Raw genomic sequence first — 22523 nt, 5'->3', positions numbered from 1 at the left:
ACTCCTAGAGTTGAGCAGTGCACAGTCTGTGCAACCATTGGCCACCAGCAGTGTACCACACCCGTCTACCTTACACGGGTCAGAGAGTGAAAGTGGAAGAATAGAAACTCTAGGATCCCAGACCATAAAAGACATGCCACAAAATAAGTGAGAGATCTGGAAGCTTTCTGTACACAGTGGCAGCCAACGCGAGGGGGCTGGGTCAGCTCTCTTTGGGAGTGAGTTCCAGAAGACCCTCTCCAAGGCGAAGGAAGAAAACATGGCAGCTAGAAAGGCTGGCCCCCCAGGAGCGGGAGTCATGGGGTGTGGGGCCGTGTGAGCCCTGAGGCCAGCAGGCCGGGAGTGGCTGTGCAAGGCCTCCACTGGGACCCTCCGACCATAAGTGCAGAGCAGTCATTTAGCGCGTGCACAGCTGGGGCCCGGCTGGGACAGACACCACAGGCAGCGCTCTGCAAGATTCTGACCGCTCTGCCTTCTCAAGGGGCTTGGAAGGAAACCCGTGGTCAGGTCTCAGGATTCATTCTGTTCTGGTTGACACAGACCCAAAGGATCCAAGAATATCCCGGCATTTCAGGGTCAGCCCTGGGTACCATGGTGAGCGCGTAATAAGCAGATGTACCTCCGTGGTGGATAACCACATGGTTATGGCAAGGTAACCATTTCGGATAACCAGGCGTATCTACGTGAAGATGGTGTCTGTGTGCATAGAATAAAAGGAAAACAGAGAGGAAAAAAAACCCACCCAAAATTCCTTGGGTGGGGTGAGGGTGCCGGCCAAATTATCAAGAGGCGCCAAGGTTCAGGGAGGGTGGAAGGCAGGAGGCAGTGAAGGGAGCAAAAGTAACAGGTAGGAAAAGTTGGCCAAGCCATGGCTGCTAGGTCTTTGTGTGTGAATATGGAGGTAGGCAGCTTCCAGAATAAAAGAAAAGCCTGAGGCAGACGCTCTACCCACGGAGAACAGGACGGAAGGGCTCGCACACCCATTTTCACGGCAGCGCCCTGGGCCACCCAGTGACCTTCGTAGAAGGAAGTTGGTGGGTTCTCCCGCTTCCCTAGAAAGGCAACTCAACCTGGGTTTGCATGTGAGGAGCGGGTGAGCCGGGCTCGGAGATGGCGGGGCAGATCAAAGGCGCATATTTCCGCTCCGGAGCTGGGGATCCCGGCCGGGGACCGCAGGCACCTTCCGGCCCGGGAGTTCAAGGTGAGTCGGGCTCCCGGCGGCCAACAGGTAGGGAGGGCCGGGGGCAGCCGGTCACGGGCCACTCCCCGCGCACGTGTGGGGGGCGAGGCTCGGCCTAGCGGAGCGGGGATTGACATCCCGCGCGTGGCCGGGGCGGATTCGCGCCTGGCTCCGGGGGCCCCGCGCGCTTCCCCGCCGGGCAGCGCCGCCCGCCTATCCCGTCGGGTCTCCCGAGAGCGGCCCCGGCACCCTCGGGGCCCCAGGCCGCGCGCCCCAGCCGCGCCCCGTTGAGCCCCCCTCCCCACCCCCGCCCTGGGGCCCGCAGGTCCCCCCGCGCCCCGCCGAGCCAAGCCCCGCGCGCACTCACCCAGCCACAGGAGCGCCAGCAGCAGCGGCCTGGGCGCCGGGCGCCCCATGCTCGCCCGGCGGGAGCGTCTCTCCGCCGCCGCCTCCTTCCCCGCCGCCTCTCCTCCTCCTCCAGCTCCGGCTGCTCCAGAGTCAGCGCTCCTCCGCCTGGGCCGCGCGCCCGCTCCGCTCCCCGCGCCAGCCGCGCACTCCCAGCGCCGGGCGTGCGTGCGCCCCTCGCGCCCGCCCCCCGCCCACCTTCCTCCGCCTCCTGCGGCCCGCGGGCACCGGGAGCCGGGAGCCGGGCGCCTGGCCGCCCCGCCGCGCCGAGCCTGCCGCCCTGGCCGCTTCCCGAAAGCAAAAGGGAAGAACCGCAGCGCCCGCCCGCGCCTCCCATCGGGCGCTTTGCCAGCAACAAACACAAACTTTCCCAAGCCCCTCCCCGCGCCAGGTAACGGAGGGAGCGCGGGCCGCCCGCTTAAAGGGGAGGCGGCGGCGGAGCCCACCCAGCCCTCCTCTCGGGCCCCCGCCCACGACAAACTTTCCTCCGACCTTTAAAAGTTGGCGGGGCAAAGTCTGGTCTGGAAATCCCATCACTTGAGCGCCTTTCCGGGACGCCCTGCGTCCCGCCACCGTGGACGCTTGTCTGCTGTCCCTTCGGCTAACTGCGCGCACGTTCACCCGCCGGGCCCAAGCTGAGTGCCCCACCGATGAGCAGATGGGCCCCTGCTAAAAATTATTCAGGGAGGACCACGGAGATGGGAGGACTTGAAAGGCCCTGGATCCGACCTCTGCATGGGACCCAGGCCTTACGTGTTCAGGTGACTTGCCCGGGGATTCGCAGCGAAGTGGCAAGGCCGGACCCCAGATCTCAGGCCTCTGCTCCTGCCCTGTGGCTGGGTGGGCCTCGCCTTCCCTAGCCCACCCTCTTCGATCTCCGGGTGCCCATAGTGCTGATTAGAACACTTGCCACGAATACACCTATTACAAAACCAAACCAAAAAAGAAAACACCCATGTGATTAATAGCTACAGTACTTGTAGGGAATGTACTGGTGAGGCTACATTTAGTGCTTTAAGTAGAAGGGACTGGTTGCCAATAAAGACTCTTTTTTCCCCCCACAATAGGGTTTTGTGCTTTTGATTTGAATACAAAAGGCCCAGTATGGGGGGGGGGGGTTAGTGTCCATTGTTTAAAACTTCACAAAGATGATTCAAACCATATTGGAAGCAGCCCTGGTGCCCCCTGTCCCCCCAAACCACAGCCTCTCATTAATATATGCAAAACAAATCACATATGTTTGTGGGGAAAACTGCTTTTCCTCTGATGCATCATTATTTCCACTAACAAATGTGTGACCAGACAGGTATCAACCCTTCTGAAAGAGACCCTTACAAATCCAACAATTAAAAACTCACAGCAATGAGAATGTACTAAACGCCACCGGACTGTACACCTAAAAATGGTTAAAATGATATGTTATCTATGTTCTAACATCAATTTAAAATTTTTTAATTCATTCTTGCCACCAAGCCTTTCTTCATGCTGTTCACTCATCCTGCCATTCTTTTCCCACTTCCCATCCCATGGGATCCTCTAGAATTTCTCTGGGAATGTTATGGGAAAGGGGACAGGGCCCTGAGCAGGTCTGCCTCTGGCTGGCCTGCCGTGTGTGGGTTCTTCGCTTTGTGCAGGAAAGATTTCACAACACGAGTCCAGGTGATCTGGAGAGTACGTGTACTAAAGCTGGGGGCAGTGAGACAAAGGGCTTGGGAGAGAAGACGCGACAGGAAAGAGACGGGACGTGGCTGCCCAGGCTCCCTAGAATCCATGGGAGAAAAGCGGGCCAAGGCGGAGCTGCTGCCAGCTCCCGGGAGAGTCGGAGAAGGAGACAGATTCAGGGTTTAGCCCAGGACGAGCTGCTGCTGCCCTTTGCTCCCCTGGTTGCAAGTATTTTGGGGTCCTTAGAGTTTAGAAGATGCAGGCCTGTGGGGGAAGAAAGGGGGTGGGGCGCAGGGAAAGATGCAGGTATGCTTCCAGGAAAGGGAACACTCATTGGATTCTTCGTTTTTTTTGAGTGTTTTAAAGGGGAGGTCTTAGTGGAGGATCTCAATAGAATATTCATCAGCTTTTCCAGGTGTGTCCTTTCAGGGTTTTGGTCTCCACTCATTAGTCATTGCAGAGGATCCTGTCATCACCTGCCTGGCTTTGCTGCTTTTCTGGGCCTGGAGCTGAAATACAACTGAGGCCTAGACGATATCTCCAGGGAGGAACAGGTCGGGGGGGGGGGGGGGTCTAAATTGCATGACCAGTGATATGGAAGGTCGGGGGGTGTAAACTGCATGACCAGAGAAATGCCAGGGGAGTACAGGCCACCCTGGGAGCGAGGTCCAGTGCCAGTTTTGCCCGTTGCTGGGCACCCGGGGCTTTCCACCCTGCTGACCGTCAGTATCTGGCTGTAAATTGCCCGGCCAGTTTGTTCAGCTGTCTGTCTCAGTTTCCCCATTCCACTTGCCCAGGAATTTTCCTAGCTACTTACAAGCCTGCCTTGGGCGGGAGAGGGGGCGATAATTAGGTCCTGAGGATGGAGCCCTCAGGAATGGGACTGATGTCCTTATAAGAAGACATCAGAGAGATGGTCTCTGCCCTGCCATGAAAGGACACAGCATGGAAGATTACAATTCTGTTCATCAGGAACAGAATCTTTGGGCACCTTGACCTTGCACTTCCCAGCCTCCAGAACTGTGAGAACGAAATGTTTTTGCCTAAGCTACCCAGTCAGTGATATTTGTTATAGCAGCCCGGGCTGACTGAGGCAGCATAACATACCTACTGCTCCCATCTCTGCCTAATAATGGAATGGACAGAGAAACAGTCACATCCTCATTTTGTATCACTGCCGAGTCAGCGTTTGCTAAAAACTCTTTTGTTTAACAAACAGGTGCCAAGTCCAGGAGTGCGCCTGGCACATGGTAGGTCTTCAATCAATATCTATAGAGTGAATTCATGCCAAGCACTGGGCTAGACCCTGACTATGCCAGCATGTGCAAGGTGCAGTTGTGATACCAGAGAGCGGTCAGTCCTAAGAAAGGTTGGCAAAAGAGCTTCTCAGAGCCCTAGCCAGTGTTGATCGGAGGTTAGAGCATCATCCCACACACCGAAGGGTTGCGGGTTTGATTCCAGGTCCTGGGCATGTAGTACCTGGGTTGCAGGTGCAATCCCCGGCCCTGGTCAAGGCACATGCAGGAAGGCAACTGATTGATGTGTCTCTCTCACATTGATGTTTCTCTCTCTCTTTCTAAAAATCAATAGAAAAAATATCCTCGGGTGAGGATTAGCAAAAAAAAATGAACAAAGAGCTTCTCAGAGGAGATGACTGACACGAGTCCTAAAGGATCATAGGTCTTTAGCTGTGAGGTGTAGGGATGAGCTGACAATAGATGTTGTCTATTTAATATGACAGGGATTCTCCCTTCCCCTTCCCACTGCTAGGTGTTATTAAATTAATGGTGCATCTTACAGTCCTGGAAATAACAGTGGTTAATAGTTGAAATAGAAAGAATAAATGAGACTGTTCAGGCAGGGCAAGCAGAATGGGGACTAACTAACGTGGATAGCCTGTCGGCGGTGGGCAGTCACCTGTGTCATGAGAGTCAACCCAAGATAGCCATTTTTGTAGCAGAAAATGAGCATACATGAATGGCTCCAGACAGTTGGTCATAACCACCACACCCTTGGAGAGTCCTGGGTCCCAAAGGATAAAATAGGTTTCTCAGTAAAGAAGGGAAGCACCTGCAGCAGACCAGCACAATGTGTCAATTCATGACTCTGGAATCTGATGACGCTTTTATGGTGAAAGATATTTATATGCCAGAGTGAGTAACCTCCTATACAGGTAACGCACTTGCCCCAGTCGATTGTTCTCGGTTTGCTTAGTGTACGGGCAGGGAAGGCTCACTCTTCAGCAATTTTGACACACACCCCTCCCCAAAGAGGTGAGTCCACCATGGGTTTCCTTAGCCACCTCACAGGGACCCTCAGGGGCTCTGGTCACAGCGGCCAGCCCTTATTGTCTCTTGATTACACGCTTGTGTCTGTAGGCATTGCCACTGAAAAGCTCATAAAGGTCTTTACCCCCACACTCCTAATGGGTTTTTCTACTGAAATCAGTAAAATCGCCTTATTATTTAAAGTTGAGAATGGAAATGTTAAAGGTCCCACTGAATGAATTTGCTGCTAGGATTCACCCAGACTTGGCGTGTTACCTGTGCCACCCCCACCAGTCTCCCCTTCCCCCTCCATTCTCCCCTTTACTACCCCCCCCACACACACACACATACACACAATCTCCAGATGACCCTGACCCTTTGCGGCAGAGTGGCAGGGGAAGGAGTGTGTTCCATAGCAATATTTCATCCTGCCACTTATTTTCATTAAAACAGTTCTTGTTTGGTTTCCAGGAGTCTATTTCCCCTATTGAAGTTAAACAGGGGATTACTATTCAGAAATTTAAAATTTAATCATAGAATCCGAGAATGGAATTAAGAGTTAAAAAGGGAGGGGAAGCCTTCATTTCCCGCTGAGTGAGAGTCATTCAATGCTGGGGAGGACTTGGGGGAAGTTGTGGAATGCTCATCTGACAAGCTTCCGAAACAGCAAGGGGGTCTCATTTGTTTGCAATGGGTTATGCTTGGGCTGCCCTCTGGGACCTCTGGCCTTAAAAGGCTGAAATGGGCAAAGAGGGGAGAAAGTACTCTTAGATGACGACAGCTGTCCTTGGTTCCACTTTCGCCAGGCCAGAAGTGTCCCTGATCACCCACCTCCAGCGTCTACTCCTGCAGGGACACTGGTGTGGAAGTGTGAGGGGAGAAAGGAAGCAAGTGGAACAGGACAAGACTATGGCAATAAAAGCTCACTGCAAAAGTGAGGTGTTACTACCATCATAGTAACAGTGCACCTGGCCCTTGCCCGAGAGAAGCTAATGTATTGTAGCTTAATGTAGCAAAAGAGCTGGAATGCTACAAAGGCATTCCAAGGATCAATGCCAGAAAAGGGAAGAAAATTCAAAGGGAGGTGAGTAGATAGGAGAGGGCAAGCCCATTGTGTGTATAGTGTTTTAAAATATGCTATCAAACTGGGCTCAAAATAACCCCTAATGAATAGAAACTGCAGAGCCAATTATGAAAAAGAAGAGTTGCCACAGCAAGTTAGAAATAGCTAGCGGGGGCTTCGAGATGTTGGAAGAGACCCTTTACCTAAGATCAGGGTGGACAACCTCGGTGGTACCCAGAGGTGCCCTGCCTGGACACTGAGCTGGGGGAGAGGGCTCTATGGCCCCCAGGAAGGCACTTTACCGTAGTCATCACACAGAAGCACGTCCTCCTTCATTCCTCTCACCCACTTGAGCTCTATTTCTGGGTTCAACTGGAATATTAAGTTCTAGGCACTACATTTTAAATATGTTTTACTTGATTTTTTAGAGAGAGGGAGAGAGAGATAGAAACATGGATGGGGGCCTCTTGCACACTCCCTGCTGGGGATGGAGACCACATTCCCAGCATGTGCGCTGGCTGGGAATTGAATCAGCGACCTCTTGGTGCGTGGGACAACACTCAACCAACTTACCACATGGGCCGGGCCAGGCACTACATTTTAAAAACATTTGCAAACTAAAATGCACCCAGAGAGGAGCATTGTTAGCTAAAATACAGGATGCCCCGTTACATTTGAATTTCAGATAAACAAGGAATCTTTTGTGTGTATAAGTATGTCCCAAATATTACATGGAGCATACTTATACCAACAAAGGCTTCTTTGTTTATCTGAAACTCAACTTCACCTGGGCATCCCATATTTTTAATTGCTAAATCTATCTGATTATTCAGAGAGGAGGTACCTTGTGTGGAAATAGGTTCTTCTGGAAGATTTGGAGAAGATAACAGGGAACTCTGAGTAGTTATCTTCAGAATATTTTGAATTTTTGCATTTCAAAGGATGAATGGACTTGCTTCAGGGTGTTGTTTTGAGTCACTGGGTAAAAATTGCCAGGAGACAGAATTGGCCTAGTGTGTCATGACCAGAGGTAGCTCTTTGATGGTGGTATCTCCTGTCTAAAGGTGATTCAGCCAGAGATTAAATACCTACCGTTACAAGCAGCCATAGGGGAATTCTGCATTAGATGGGCCCTAGACAAGCTGACCTGAAGGATGTCCTTTCCAACCTAAAGATGATGTGATTTATTGAATTCCCACCCCCTCGGGTTCGGCTGCATGTGTTGCTTGCAGTGTTAGAGAACAGAGCAAGCTCCCATGGCCAGGGAATTATTCTGAAAATCCAGGACTATTACCCCTGCTACCTACCTACTCTCTACTGGAGACTCATAGATTAATTATTCTACAACTGAGCCATCGTTTTCGGTAGACATCTCTTCTTTTTCATCCACTTAGTAGCTCATAACCTCCCTGGGCAAGTCATTTAGCAGAGGGATACATTGTGAAACTTGGTCAGACCTGGAAGGTGCCAGGGAGTGGCATTTCATGGGCACAGTAGCCGCCCTTATCCAGGGCTTTACATTCCAAGAGCTCAGTTACCCACAATCAACCACAGCCCGAACATATTAACGGAGAATTCCAGAAAGAAAGAATTCACAGCCCAGCCAGCATGGCTCAGTGATTGAATATCAACCTATGAACCAGGAGGTCACGGTTCCATCCCCTTCGGGGCACATGCCCGGGTTGCGGCTGGATCCCCAGTGTGGGGCGCGCAGGAGGCAGCCGATCAATGATTCTCATCATTGATATATTTCTATGTCTCTCTCCCTCTCTCTCTTCCTCTTTGGAAATCAATCAAAACATATTTTAAGACAAGAAACAATTCATAAAGCTTAAATGGTGCGCCCTTCTGAGTAGCAGGACGAAGTCTCGCGATGTCTGCTCCGTCCCGCGAGAGGTGGGGCATCTTCTCACAGAAGACGCGTGTCTGTCTCGCGTTAGTTACTTGTTGGCCATCTTGGTTGTCGGACGAGGGGTCGCGTGGGAGCAGCCTTGACGGTGAACAGCCTAAGGCCGCCTCACGGTGCCCACGTCACTCACCGCCCTGGCTCCTCGCGTCAACACGGCGTCACCCCACAGCATCCCGGGAAGGGTGAGTACGGTTCCAGGAGGTGTTTTGAGAGACCGCATGCGCGTAACTTCAACCACAGTATGTTGTCATAATGTTTCCATGTTACCAGTAATTGTTGTTAATGCCTTACTGTGCCTAATTTATAAATTAAACTTTCTCGTCGGTATGTATGTAAAGGAAAAAACATAGTATATCAGGGTTCGGTACTAGCGGCGTTTTCAGGCATCCACGGTGGGGGAGGGGAGTCCTGGGTCGAGTCCCTGCGGATATGGGGGCGGGGAGTGTGTGTGTGTTGGGGGGGTGGGGGGAGGGGGGTGCTGTACTTTACTGAACGGCTTTTCTTCCCTCTTGGCGGAAGCAGGTTTGTAACACGGGCTTTAGTCCTTCTTTTCCGGACTGAAATGGTCGTATCCATGCTTTCTGACATGAAACTTGTGGGGTCTTGGTCACCTATTTGCCTCTGAGTTAGGACGAGTGCGAAGTGACTTCCTGGAAGAGTCCTGGGCTCCCTTCCCTGGACCCGCGGGAGGCCCCCTTCCGAGCAGCTTGGGTCTGTCCAGGTCCAGGTGTGGCGAGTTCCCAGGAGGAGGTCAGCTCCGCCCCAGGTGGGCTCGTGGACGGGGCGGTAGAGCAGGTGGTTTTGTGGAACCGACCCCATCCGGGGGGTGAGTTCAGATGTCCTGCTCCTCAACATGTTTACAAGCTCAGCTCAGAGAAGCAGTGGTTGTGGAAGATCCCCGGAAGTAAGTGCAGCCTGTACATTCTTCTAGATGCCCCTGAATTATGAATTAAGGGGGCCATCCGTAAGCTTGCTGTCTGGCTCTGTCATATCGTCACCTCATAACGCTGCTTTTGTCCGGATGCCACCCGTCTATATGGAGGGATGTCCTGAGACATCAGTCCCTCTGCGCACTCTGTCGCCGCGTTTCCTGGGAGGTTTGCAACCGCTTCATTGCATCCTGCGGCAGCCTCTGGACTCAGGACCCACCGAGGAATGTGACTCTGGTCTCCGCACTGCAAATGAGTAGCTGCGCTTTTCCTTCGCTCCTGGTTTCTCTCTACCTGTGGACTCTGGGAATTTTATAACCGCCAGGATCTTTCTTTTAAATGACGGTGATTAGAGAGCTACAGCCAACTCTGCAACGCCCCCTCTAGCAAAGGAATAGGACTTAAAGCAGGGATGTCACCTCCAGCTTCTCCTTACCTCACCGCGGTGCTATTCATTTCGCTTTCGCTCATGTTACTCTTTTCATCTCCATTTCTTTTATTATGTTCATGCAGTTGTACAACGTAGGAACCGGTTTCCTATCCGCCCTACTGTAGAATTCTAGTCCATACCTCCTGCCCTTCAAGAGACATTTTCAAGGCTAACTCCTCATTTGCAGATTAAATTCAATGAGGTAATAATCACAATGAATTCTGCTTCCAGGGAAAGGCTGGCATGTGATCGGGCTGTGTCAGCTGCCCTTGAACTCCAGGCCCCGGTGAGATGAGAGAGGGCAGCGGGACCTGTCAGTTACGGGAACTTCTGAGAAAGGACATTGTTTCCAAGAGCAGCAGGCAGTGGCCTCTCCTCACCCAACCCCAGGGCCCTGTTTGCCTGTCTGCACCAGTTAGCAAATAGGAGAATCAGCTTGCTTTCTCTGAGCACACCATGGTGGAAGGTGGCCGTGGTCCGAGGGCATCACAGGCAGATGGGTGATCATAGACACCCACCGGAAGCTCTGTAGTCGACAGCTCACATGCGATGGTCCAGCCGGCGCTGAACCACCTAGTGATCCCTAGTCTCTGCATTTTCTCACTTTTGAGCGTTTACCGCTGCCCCCCTCCGTCTGACATGCCTTCCATGCTTCTTCACGTGGCCACTCCTTTGGGTTAGGTTGCCTTGAAAGCAAATCCAACACACTGACTTGGATTTGGGATGTGATCTCAGAGATCAGTGGTGAGGGAGCAGGGGGAACAGTCAGGAAAGAGGAGCAAGTTGAAAAAGCATGTGATCCCGAGGGGGTAATGGTATATAGAGGGTGCCTCAGTCCTGTCCCCCAGGGGACAGAGGGGAGGCTCGGGCACTTACTCTGATTCTGCTGCTCAGTTGAGATCAGCCAGCTTGGAGTGCACCTGTCCTAGTCTAGACTAGGTGGGTGGCAGGCAGGTGGGTGTGCTTGAGGCAGGCCACTGGCAGCCTGCATGGGACTGTCCGCCAAGGCTTCCTGGAAATACATGAAGAGAGGGCGTCTGCTACAGCTACTCGCCACTCTTCTGAGAGCCCACCCTGTGTCCTCAGGCTGGTGCCCCCCAGTGTCCTGGCGTATCTCTAGCTCTGCATTCAATGCATGTGTCTTACAGTTATACAGCCATCCTGTGTTGATGTGACTGTATCCCCACTAGAATGATAGTAGAGGCTGTGGTCCACTCCACTCTGTAGCCCAGCATCCAGCACGGCGCTTGACAAATAGGTCTGTACAAATAGGTGTAGTTTTCTGTCTCTTAGCTATTGGAATGCCATGTAAAATTGTATTGGGGGGGGGGGGGGAAGGAATTTAAAACCACTTACATAGTCCAACCCCTTCATTTTACAGATGAGGCATGAGAGGCCCAGAAAGCCTGAGTAACTTGTCCAAGATTACACAGTATATTAAAGTGATTATGGGAATATTAAAATGATTTCACAAAGTATGCAAAGTGCAGACCAGGGAGCCGACTGAGTTATAATGTGAATTATTAGCACTTCCAGTGGAGGGTTTGACCACCTCTGTGCTGGGTTTCCAGCAGAAAATTGCTTTGAAAAATTAACTTGGAAAGTTCCTGAGCTCTGATTAAAAAGGTGAATGGCTTGAATGAGACTCTCTTCTAGGAGAAGAAATTCAGCCCCTATAAACACATTTTCAATGTAGCAAGGCCCTTGAATCAGAATGAACTTATTTAGCATCCTTTTCTCCAACCTGTTCATCGGCCAGTGGCAGCTACAGGAAAGTGGGGTTTTTGTTTTTAATAAAGAATGAAGTGTGGGTGGTACTATTATCTTAATAAATGAGAAAAATCCTCCCCTTGTGCTCTGAGCCCTTCCTATCTCTAGCCCATCCTTCCACTGCAATCTTGGGCACATGTATGCTATACAGAATGCCAGGGATGGTCAAAGATTATGATGAAACCAAGAAAAAGCAAAGTTTGGCATTCTTCAATGCATGGATATATATATGTATGTGTATATGTGTGTATATATATATATATATATATATATATATATATATGAATGAAACACCCAGTGAAACAATTTATTTTGGGGAGAGGGTGTCACCTAAGTCATTGGAATTAATCATTCCTATGAAATGAGAGAGTTAGGATTTATTTGAACAGCCATAGTCATACTGAACTTTTCTTGTTTGCCCAGACGTGGGTCAACATTACTCTAGAAAAGAGGGCGGGTGTAGGGTTTCCATGGTCCCTGACACCATGACTGAGGAGAACAGGGTGAATGTAGGGCCGACACCTGCTCCTCGTCTAGGTGGCCCATTTTCAGACATTTTCCTTCTGACTCTCACCTGTGCCAGAAGCTCCGAAAGTCAAATGAAGAAAGAAGTGGTGGCATTTTTCTTCAGGCAACTTAGAATAAAGGTTAGGAAACTTGTATTAGCGTCACTCGGGGTAGACGAACATTCGGGCTCTGTCATTTACAAAAGCTCTCTGACCTGGCACATGCTATCTAATGTCCATGTTTTTACAATGGGGACAATAATAATATTGATGGCAAAACATTATTTGGGGAATACTTGGCAAAGGGTAAAGGACGCATTTCTGGGGTAGAAGCGGTTGATTTGTCACTCAACAGTGAATGTCCCCACCTCCATTGAGGCAGACAACCAGCTGCCTATCAAAATGTGTCCCACTCCACAGGGTGGAATTATCGCTGGGAATCAGCTCTCCTGTGGGGACTGTATTTCCAGCTCTCTCTCCATCTAGATGTGGCTCCATGACGTGGTCTTGCCAGTGAGTGAAAGCAGGCATTCCATGTATGATTTTGAGGGGAGCAGGTTCAAAAACAGTTGTGTGGCTTCTTCACACTCTCGTCCCCTGCCTGCTAGTTGGAAGCAGGTACCTAAGACGACAGAGCCACAAGATGAGGAAGAAGCAGTAGTCCCTAAATCTCTCCATAGAGGAAAACTGCCTCCAATGTGCTAGGGAGAAATAAGCTTTGAGGGTGGTTAAGTCACTGAAAGGCGGGGCCTTACTTTTCCAGCTGCTACAGCTATTCTCACAATAGAACCTCACTTTGCCGAGGAATCCACCCATTTCTGTTGAGCCATTTGCCTCCCTGGGTTGTTGGCTCCATCCCCAGTTCCCATGAGTAATACCTGACTACTCTGCAGGGTGCACTCTCTCAGGTTCTACCCTAGAATCCTCATAAGCTTCATTCCCCTGTCAGTGATTGGTTTGAGTGTGAACACATGAAGGAATTCTGGCCAGTGAGATGTGAGGGGAAGTCTGGGATAGGTTCTTGGTAAGGTCTTCTTTTTACTGTATTAATGTAGCCACTCCAGCCTGCCTGAGCGCCAACCTATGAACCAGGAAGTCACGGTTCAATTCCCAGCCAGGGCACATGCCTGGGTTGCAGGCTCCATACCCTATAGGGCGTGCAGGTGGCAGCCAATCATTGATTCTCTCTCATCATTGATGTTTCTATCTCTCTACCTGCTCCCTTCCACTCTGAAATCAGAGTGGAAAAAATAGAGTAGAAAAAAATATATTTAGCCATTCCAGCTTTCCTATGATTACTGTATTATTTCTTTTTTTTAAATGATTATCTTTAAGCTTTCCTGAGGTATCATCTGTATATATATGATGCACACTGAGGTGGCCAACCAGCCCGATCAGGGCCCCGATTGGCCCCCCCAACCTCCTGCGGACCCTCCCCCCAGCCGGTCACCCCCGCTCAACCCCCCTCACCCCGATTGGGGCAGGGCCAGCCGGCCAACCACTTGTGGCCCCTCCCCCCAGCCTGCCCAGCCTGATCAGCTCCCATTGCGGCGGGCGGCTGGACCTCACCTGTGCACAAATTCATGCACCAGGCCTCCAGTTTACATATAAAATTCACCAAGTTAAGTATACAGTTAGATTTTTATAAATCTTTTAAGAGAGAGGATAGGAGAGGGTGAGAGAAAAACTTCAATAATGAGAGCATCATTGATCAGCTGCCTCCTGCATGCCCTACACCAGGGATCAAGCTCACAACCTGGGCATGTGCCCTGACAGGAAATTGAACTGTGACCTCCTGGTTCATGGGTTGATGCTCAACCATTGAGCCACACTGTCTGGGCTAGTTTTTATAAATTTGATAGTCATATAACCACCACAATCATGATAAAGAATATTTCTATTTCACCAAAAGTTTCCCATGCTCTTTTGTAGTCAATCCCCTCCCTCCACACCCAGTCCCTGGCAACTGCTGACCTGCACTTTCTACCACTATAGTTTTGGCCTTTTCTAAAGTTTCATATAAATTGATTCACACAGATACAGTTTTATATGTTTGTCTTTTTTCACACAGTACAGTGCTTTGAGATTTATCCACATAGCTGTATATATCAGCAGTTCGTTCCTTTTCATTGTTGATCGGTATTCCATTATATAGATATAACACAATTTATCCATTCCCCAGGTGATGCACATTTAGGTTCGTTCCATTTTTTGTCTATTATGAATAAAGGTACTATCAACATTTGCAAGAAAGTGTTTGTGTGGATGTATGTTTTTATTTCTCTTGGGAAAATACCTCAAAGTTGTATTATTGGATCATATGTTGGGTTTATGTTTAAATTTATAAGACACTGTCAAACCTATCTCTTTCTCTCCCTCCCCTTCTCCCTCCCTCCCTCCCTTCCACTCATTCTAAAAATAAATGGAAAAATATCCTTGGGTGAGGATTAAAAAAAAATCCACAATTAACTTTTGATTCCTCATAAACTTAACTAATAATAGCCTGCTGTTGACTGGAAACCTTGCTGATTACTTAAACAATCAGTTAACACCTATTTTGTATATTTTATGTATTATTATATACTATGTTCTTACAATAGAGAAAAGAAAATGTTATTAAGAAAATCGTAAGGAACTTAAAACACATTTTCTGTATTTATTGAAAAAAATCTCATAGGTGAATCCATGCAATTCAAACCCGTGTTGTTCAAGGGTAAACTGTATTTTGCTCATTTTTGAGTTGTTGCTTTTTTAATTGAATTTATTGGGGTGACATTGGTTAATAAAATTATACAGGTTTCAGGTGTATAATTCTACAATATGTCATCTGTATATTGTATTGTGTGTTCACCACCCCAGGTCAAATTTCCTTCCATCACCACATATCCCGATACACTCTTCTACCTCCTCCCACCCCCCTTTCCCTCTGGTAATCACCATTCTGTTGTCTGTGTGTATGAGTTTCTTTGCTTAATCCCTTCACTTTTATTCACCCTGCCCCACAACCCCCTCCCTTGTTCTTTATCTATGTGTCGGTTTCCATTTTGTTTGTTAGTCCATTTCGTTCTTTAGATTCCGAATATGAGTGAAATCAATCATATGGTACTTGTCTTTCTCTGACTGGCTTGTTTCACTCAGCATAATGCTCTCTAGGTCCATCCATGCTGTCACAAAGGGTAATATTTCTTTTTTTTTAAAATGTTTTTATTGATTTCAGAGAAGAAGGGAGAGGGAGAGAGAGATAGAAACATCAGTAGATGAGAGAGAATCATTTATTGGGTGCCTCCTGCACACCTCACAGTGGAGATTGAGCCTGCAACCCAGGCATATTTTCTGACCTGGAATCAAGCTGTGATCTAGTTGATAGGCCGACACTCAACTACTGAGCCATGCTGGCCAGGTTATTTCCTTCTTTTTTTTATAACCAAGTAGTATTCCAGGTGTAAATGTACCACAGCTTTTTTATCCACTCATCTACTGATAGACACTTGGGCTGCTTCCAGATCTTGGCTATTGTAAATAATGCTGCCATGAGCATGGGTATGCATATATTCTTTCAGATTAGCGTTTTTGGGTTTTTTGAATTTATTCCCAGTAGTGAATTGCTGGGTTATAAGACAGTTCCATTTTTAATTTTTTGAGATAACCCCATACTGATTCCCACAGTGGCTGCACCAATCTGCATTCCCACCAACAGTGCATGAGGGTTCTGTTTTCTCCACAACCTCACCAACACTTGTTGTTTGTCTATTAATTTATGATAGCCATTCTGACAGGTGTGAAGTGATATCTCATTGTCGTTTTAATTTACATCTCTCTGATGATTAGTGACATTGAACATCTTTTCATATGTCTACTGGCCTTCTGTATGCCCTCTTTGGAGAAGTGTCTATGCAGGTGCTTAGCCCATTTTTTAATTGGGTTGTTTGTGGGATTTTTGGTGTGAAGTTTTTGGTATAAGTTCTTTATAAATTTTGCATATTAACCTCTTATCATATGTATTTTTGGTGAATATGTTCTCCCAATCAGGGGGTTGTCTTCATTTTGTTGATGGTTTTCTTTGCTGTGCAAAATCGTTTTAGTTTGATGTAGTCCCATTTGTTTATTTTTTTGCCTTGCCAGAGGCAATATATCAGGAAAAAATATTACTATGAGAAATGTCCAAGATTTTACTGCCTATGTTATCTTCTAGGGTTTTCATGGTTTTGAATCTAACATTTACGTCTTTAATCCATTTTGAGTTCATTCTTGTGTCTGGTATAAGAAAAGAACCTATGGCCCTAACTGGTTTGGCTCAGTGGATAGAGCGTTGGCCTGCAGACTGAAGAGTCCCGGGTTCGATACTGATTAGGGGCACATGCCTGGTGTGAGGGCTTCATCCTCAGTGGGGGGCATGCAGGAGGTACTCTAGCAATGATTCCTCTCATCATCGATGTTTCTATCTCTCCCTCTCCCTTTCTCTCTAAAATCAATAAAAATATATTTAAAAAAAAGAAAAATCTGTGTGTAAAGTGGACCCGTGCAGTTTAAGCCTGTGTTGTTTAAGGGTTAACTGCATTTTGCTCGTTTTTCTTTTTTGTTAATGAATTATAAAAGTTCATTATAGTTTTTGAATACAAGTCCTTTATTAGATATGTTTTGCAGGTATTTTTTCCGTATTTGTTTGCATGGTATATCTTTTCTTTTTTTTTTTTTTTTACCTTTATCTATGACTTTATATTTAAAGTGTAATGTTAGTAGACAGTATATAGTTGGGTTTAGCTTTCTTATCTGTTCTGACAATCTCTGCCTTATAATTGAAATGCTTACAACATTTAGATTGAATGCAATTTTAATATGTTTGAGTTTGTCTATGATCCTATTTGTTTTGTTTGTCTCATCTGTTTTTTTCTTTGTCTACCTTTATTTGGATTGTTTCTTCTTTTTTTTTTTTTTAGTATTCCATTTTACTTCTTCTTTTGACTTTCAGATATACCTGTTTGCTATTCTTTTTAATGTTTTTATGTTTACAATCTGTGTCTCTAACTTGTCATGGTTACTTCGTGTAAATATCAGAGCCTGACAACACTCTACTTCTATTTCCCCTTCTCTTTCCCTGTACTATTGTTTTCATTAATTTTCTTCTATATATGCTGTAAATCTCAGAATACATTTTTATATTTTTGTTAAGCAATTATCCTTTAAATAAATTTTAAAATAAGAAAAAAAGTCTCACTAGTCCATATGCTTACATTTTGAGAGCTTTTCATTTTCATGTGTGGGTCCCAATTTCCATCTGGTATTACTTTCCTTCCACTAAAAAGCTTACTTAACATTTCTCACAGTATACTTCTGCTTTTGTTTGCCTAAAAAATATGTTTTGTCTTTATTTTTGAAGGATACTGTTTTCCCTGTATAGAATTCTAGGGTGTAACGTTTCTTTTTCTTTCAGTACTTTAAAGATGTCATTTCATTGTCTCCGGCTTGCAGTGTTTTTTGACATGAAGTCAATCATTACTCTTTTCTTTGTTCTCTTGTATACAATGCATCTCTTTCTCTGACTACTTTTCAGATTTCATCTTTATCACTGGTTTCAGCAATTTTATTATGATGTGTTTTGCTCTGATTTTTGTGTGTGTCTATCTTGTCTGGGATTTATTAAATTTTTAAGATCTATTGTTTTTAATTTTTATTGAATTTCAAAAAAATTGGGCTACTATTTCTTCAAATATACATAATATTTTTGTCCCACTCCCCTTTTTGTCTTTCTGAATTCCCATTATATTTATGTTAGTCACTTGATATGATCCCATAGGTTATTTGAAAAACTTTTTGTCTGTTTGTGCTTCAATTTGGATAGCCTTTATCGCTATGTCTTCAAGTTTATTGATCTTTTCTTCTGCAGTGTGGATTGTGCTGGTAAACCCAGTCAGTGAATTTTTCATTTCAGATATTGTATTTTTCAGCTCTAGAAGTTCCATTTCATTATTTTTATAGTTTTTATTTATGTCTTCGTTATCTTATGTTTTACTTTAAATTCTTGGACATATTTATAATAGCTGTTTAAATTCCTTTTTTAAAAATTTCACCATGAAGTGGTATTTTTTCTGGTTAAGAGTCACATTTCTCTGCTTCTTTGTATATTTGGGAACTACTGATTGCTAGGCATTGCTGAGTACCTGGATTTTGTTATCTTCCTTTATTTTTTATTGAAAGTGATAAGCTGTGTATGGTCAGGCAGTTAATTTACCTGCATATCAGCTTGATTTTTTTAAAAACTATTTTTAAAAAGTTTATTATTAAAAGCAGTGTGCTTATTATATAAAAGTTAGAAATCTGAAAAGTATAAAAAAGAAAATAAAACAACAAAGAAGGTAATCATTTACCAGTATATATTTCCTTTCCGCGTTTTTACCGTTTCAGGATGCATTTCATTAAAAAAAACCAAAAACACATAGATGGTATCATAATGAATATACAGCTCTGTTTCCTGCTCACAACCTCACCCCCCCCCCCACAACAATATTTTCTTGTATCTTTAAAAATCTTTTATAAACTACATTTTAAAGCTTAGTTTGAAGTAATTTTAGATTTACAGAAGAGCTGCGAAGGTAGCACCGAGTTTCTGTATGTCCTTCACTTGGCTTCCCTTCATATTCACATCTTCCACAACCATAGTACCTTTATCTAGAGTCGCCCTGTTTAGCAAATAAAAACATAGAACATCTTGAACCTCAAACAGTGAGCCATGAGACATACTTATTGCATGAGACATACTTATATGAAAAATAAAAACAGCTTGATACTTTTGAGGATTTTTAAAAACATTTGTTAAGGGGTAGCCTTCACTGTAGGGTTAGTTTAGCCTTACTACTCCCTGGAGCCTTTGCTCAGTGCCCAGGTATCCAGAGCAGACTCCACCTAGCTGGCTCCAGTGCCACAGCTGTCCCTCCTGTGCCAACACTGGGAATTGTGCAGCATCAAGAGCTGCTTTATTGCCCTGCCTTGTGCAGTTTTACTCTGAGTTTGTGCAGCTTAATATTTAACCAAAGACTCAAAGGTTCCCCTTAAGCAGATTGCTGGAGGTTCTTTGTAAAGCTTTCATCTCTCCAGTACTCGCACCCCGCTTGCCCCCAATTCCACATCCCCAAACTCTGATGTCTGTCTTCCAAACTCAGAGAGGCACCCCTGCTTTGCTTTGGTCCCCCTCCTGCTCTGTGATCCAGAAATGTCTCCAGGAAGAAAGCCAGAGCAATTGTAGAGCTTATCTCCCTCCCCTCTTCTCTACACTGCCTATGTACATAGTGGAAAACAGGTGGGATTTTTTTTCGTATATTTTGTTCAGTTCTGTAGTTCTTAATGGCAGGAAAGCAATTCCTATATAAGTTACAGTTTCATGGCCAGAAATGGAAAAGTCTCTTTTATCTTAAAAAAACCAACAACACAAAAAACAAAAAACGCAACAAACCGTAATCCACGTACACACATGGAGTCTTCTTTCTTGGCTGCTGTTGTACTTGGTTGCGGTGAAGGTTGTGTGTAAGCCAAGCTGCAGATATGAAGAGAGCTGCCTGCAGACAAAGCCAATGTGACAAGAATAGTAGGGAGCGAAGATGAAAATGCCTTGGTCACATTGATGCTCCACTGAACTTACCAACCTGGAGCCCCCCACCTTGGAGACCAATTGCTATGTCCAAAAATTTGTTTTTCATTTATAAGGCAGTTAGGGTGTTTTTTTTGTTTTGTTTTGTTACTTGATATCAAATGTATACTAATTTATACTAATTAATACAACTTAGTAAACTAATAAATTAGTAAATCCTCAGTAATTGTTAGTAATTTTTAAAGTAAAATTTAGAGCATTGTGTGCAACCTAGATAGTGTGTTAAGAGTTTTATATATCTTATCTCACTTAATGTCATTACAAACCTAGGAGATAGATTAACCCCTTTTTACAGATGCAGAACTTGAAGGCTGAGAGAGCAGCACGTTTCATAAAGTTTATGAAGTTTAATATGTGGCACTGTCAGGTTCCTCTCTGACTTCAAGATACACTATTGGGGAGGGCTAGAAGAGGTTAAGGGGGACAAAGGGGGACATATATAATACATTAAACAATAAAGATTAAAAAAAAGATACACTATTATTTCATCTTCCTGATATTGGTTGTCAAGTGCTGAACTCTTTTTCACAAAAAGGAGGAAACTGGTCAATGAAATAAAAGTGCCTTTCAGGACAGAGACCCAGGCACCGGAACATTAGCCCAGATTTAGTGGATGGAGATTAAGTTCTAATCTGAGTCCTGCACCCTGACTTCCCCTGCCTGCCCATTTCTGAGAGAAAAGGTTTGCGTATTTTCTGCTGAGTCATGACAGCCAGCCTAACCATAAGAAGGAATACCTGAACAGAAAACCTAAGCAAGCGAGTACCTGGAAATGAGGATTAGGTCCCCAGAAGCAAGAGATCCAGATGTGCAGCTAGGTTGAAACAAGCCGCCAGAGCATCCTGAGGGCCACCTGGGCTGAGGAAACAGAAGTTGCTTCCCTGGGAACGGCTCCCAAGTCCTGTGTCAGGGTCCTGCCATGGCCAGGAACCCGAATGGTGCTAGTTTAAAGGTGTAGGAAAGAGCTACAGTGCCTAAATCTTACCCTGTCCCTGCTAGGAATGCCAAAGTCATACTTTTAGACTTTGAGAGTTGTAAAAAAAACAAATGGAATGCATTATGGTGGTGGTGTACATGCACTAAAAATTCTTTAGGAACCTCTTCCATTAGTCCCTTAATGTAAGTGACATTTCTGAGAGCTGTTATCAGTGGAAAGGGAAAGGGAGATGGAGAGGAAGAAAAAAAGGGAAGGAGGGAGGGAAAGAAAGGGAGATAGAGATAGAGATAGAGATAGATAGATAGATAGATAGAAAGAAAACTCAGTAGGGAAGGGAAGAAGAGGGGATGAAACTGACCACTGGGCTGGGCTCCAGGAGCTCAATACCATTATACATCCTTCTGCAATGAGTAACTCTACAGGCAGATTCTAGATGAAAACGGGCATGAGGCTGAAAAAGCACATTTCTGTTCCTCACAAGTGCCTTTCCCATCAGAATTGGGCGATAGATAACCTAGAGCAGTGGTCGGCAAACTCATTAGTCAACAGAGCCAAATATCAACAGTGCAACGATTGAAATTTCTTTTGAGAGCCAAATTTTTTAAATTTAAACTATATAGGTAGGTACATTGTTATTAACTTAATTAGGGTACTCCTAAGCTGGCCGTTGCTAAAAACGTCCTCAATGTGAAGGGTCGACCTCAGAGAACGTACCCCCACTTCTTCTAACGCCTCTTCTTCCAAATAGACTCACCCAGGCCGAAAACCGACTTCTGCGCATGGGCCACGAAGTTTCAATCGCACTGTATGTGCGCGCCCACATGTGGTATTTTGTGGAAGAGCCACACTCAAGGGGCCAAAGAGCTGCATTGGCTCGCGAGCCATGGTTTGCCGACCACTTACCTAGAGAGTAAGTTAGTGAAACACATCAACAGAAAGGAGGGCACCTAGAGGAAGGGAGACGTGTGTGTGTGTGTGTGTGTGTGTGTGTGTGTGTGTGTGTGTTGCAGGGCGGGGCAGGGTGAGCCAAGAGACACAGAATGAAGGAAACCCTTCTACTAATCCCGGAAAACTGAAATGACAGTAGTTTGGGTAGAACTGCCTTCAGAAGTGGGGAGGAGACAAGAGACATCTAGGCATGACTGATGGAGTAAAAAGAGCAATACAAATTGTATTAGCTATGGAGGAGAACATGGAAAAATGAAAACAGTGAATGTGCTTAGGGCAGGGAGGGTGGAATTGTGGATGGTGTTTAAGAAGTCTGTTACTCCAATAAATAACTTTATAAAAATGGCATCCTGTGTTTGAGATTCGGGATTCTTCTGAATAATGCCTGTTCCTGGAATTTAACTCCAGGCCTGAGGGGCTAGTAGCACTTTAAATTGATCTGAGAACAAAGAAGGGAGCCTGTGCCACATTTTAATAGCCTCCAGCTGCCGGACTAGTACCTCCCAGGCCTTAGCCTTAGCCACGCCCTCGGAGTGCGCTGCTCTTGGGCAGCCTGTGCTCCCCACGGTTTGGCTTTCTCTCAGTTAGACCAGCTTCTTGGAAAATGTTACTGCCAGTGTCACCCGGTGCGGAAACCATCCTGCCTTTGGCAGGAGCTTTGCTGGCTCCACCTTCCCTGGACTCTCCTGTGGGAGGAAGCCGGGCAGCACTGACTGGAGCCATCTCTCTGCTCTGAAGCTTCATGGTGGGCAGAGAGACTTCCTGAAAGGCCTGGGCTGGTGGGTCAAGAAATGCAGAGGCCTGACAGTCTCCCTGGCAAGTGGTCCATCCAGCCTGGGCGAAAGGATATGACTGACAGCCCACCTTGCAGCTGC

The 22523-nt window shown here is 46.3% G+C and overlaps 1 protein-coding gene across 1 annotated transcript in view; it reads right to left on the bottom strand.

The window, feature by feature from the left end:
- PTGFRN (prostaglandin F2 receptor inhibitor) overlaps positions 1-9871 on the bottom strand; it is a gene marked incomplete at its 5' end in the record, with an annotated part of 61079 nt that extends 51208 nt beyond the window's left edge. Inside the window, 2 exons of the mRNA XM_081113254.1 lie at positions 1548-2077; positions 9852-9871. Of these exons, the coding sequence (XP_080969380.1) occupies positions 1548-2077; positions 9852-9871 (550 nt within the window). The remainder of the gene's footprint in view (positions 1-1547; positions 2078-9851) is intronic.
- Positions 9872-22523: the final 12652 nt, after the last annotated feature.

This window comes from Myotis nattereri (genome assembly GCF_964212035.1).
Source record: "Myotis nattereri genome assembly, chromosome: 18".
In the NCBI taxonomy this organism is placed as follows: Eukaryota; Metazoa; Chordata; class Mammalia; order Chiroptera; family Vespertilionidae; genus Myotis; species Myotis nattereri.
This window is presented reverse-complemented; position numbering and strand designations above follow the sequence as displayed.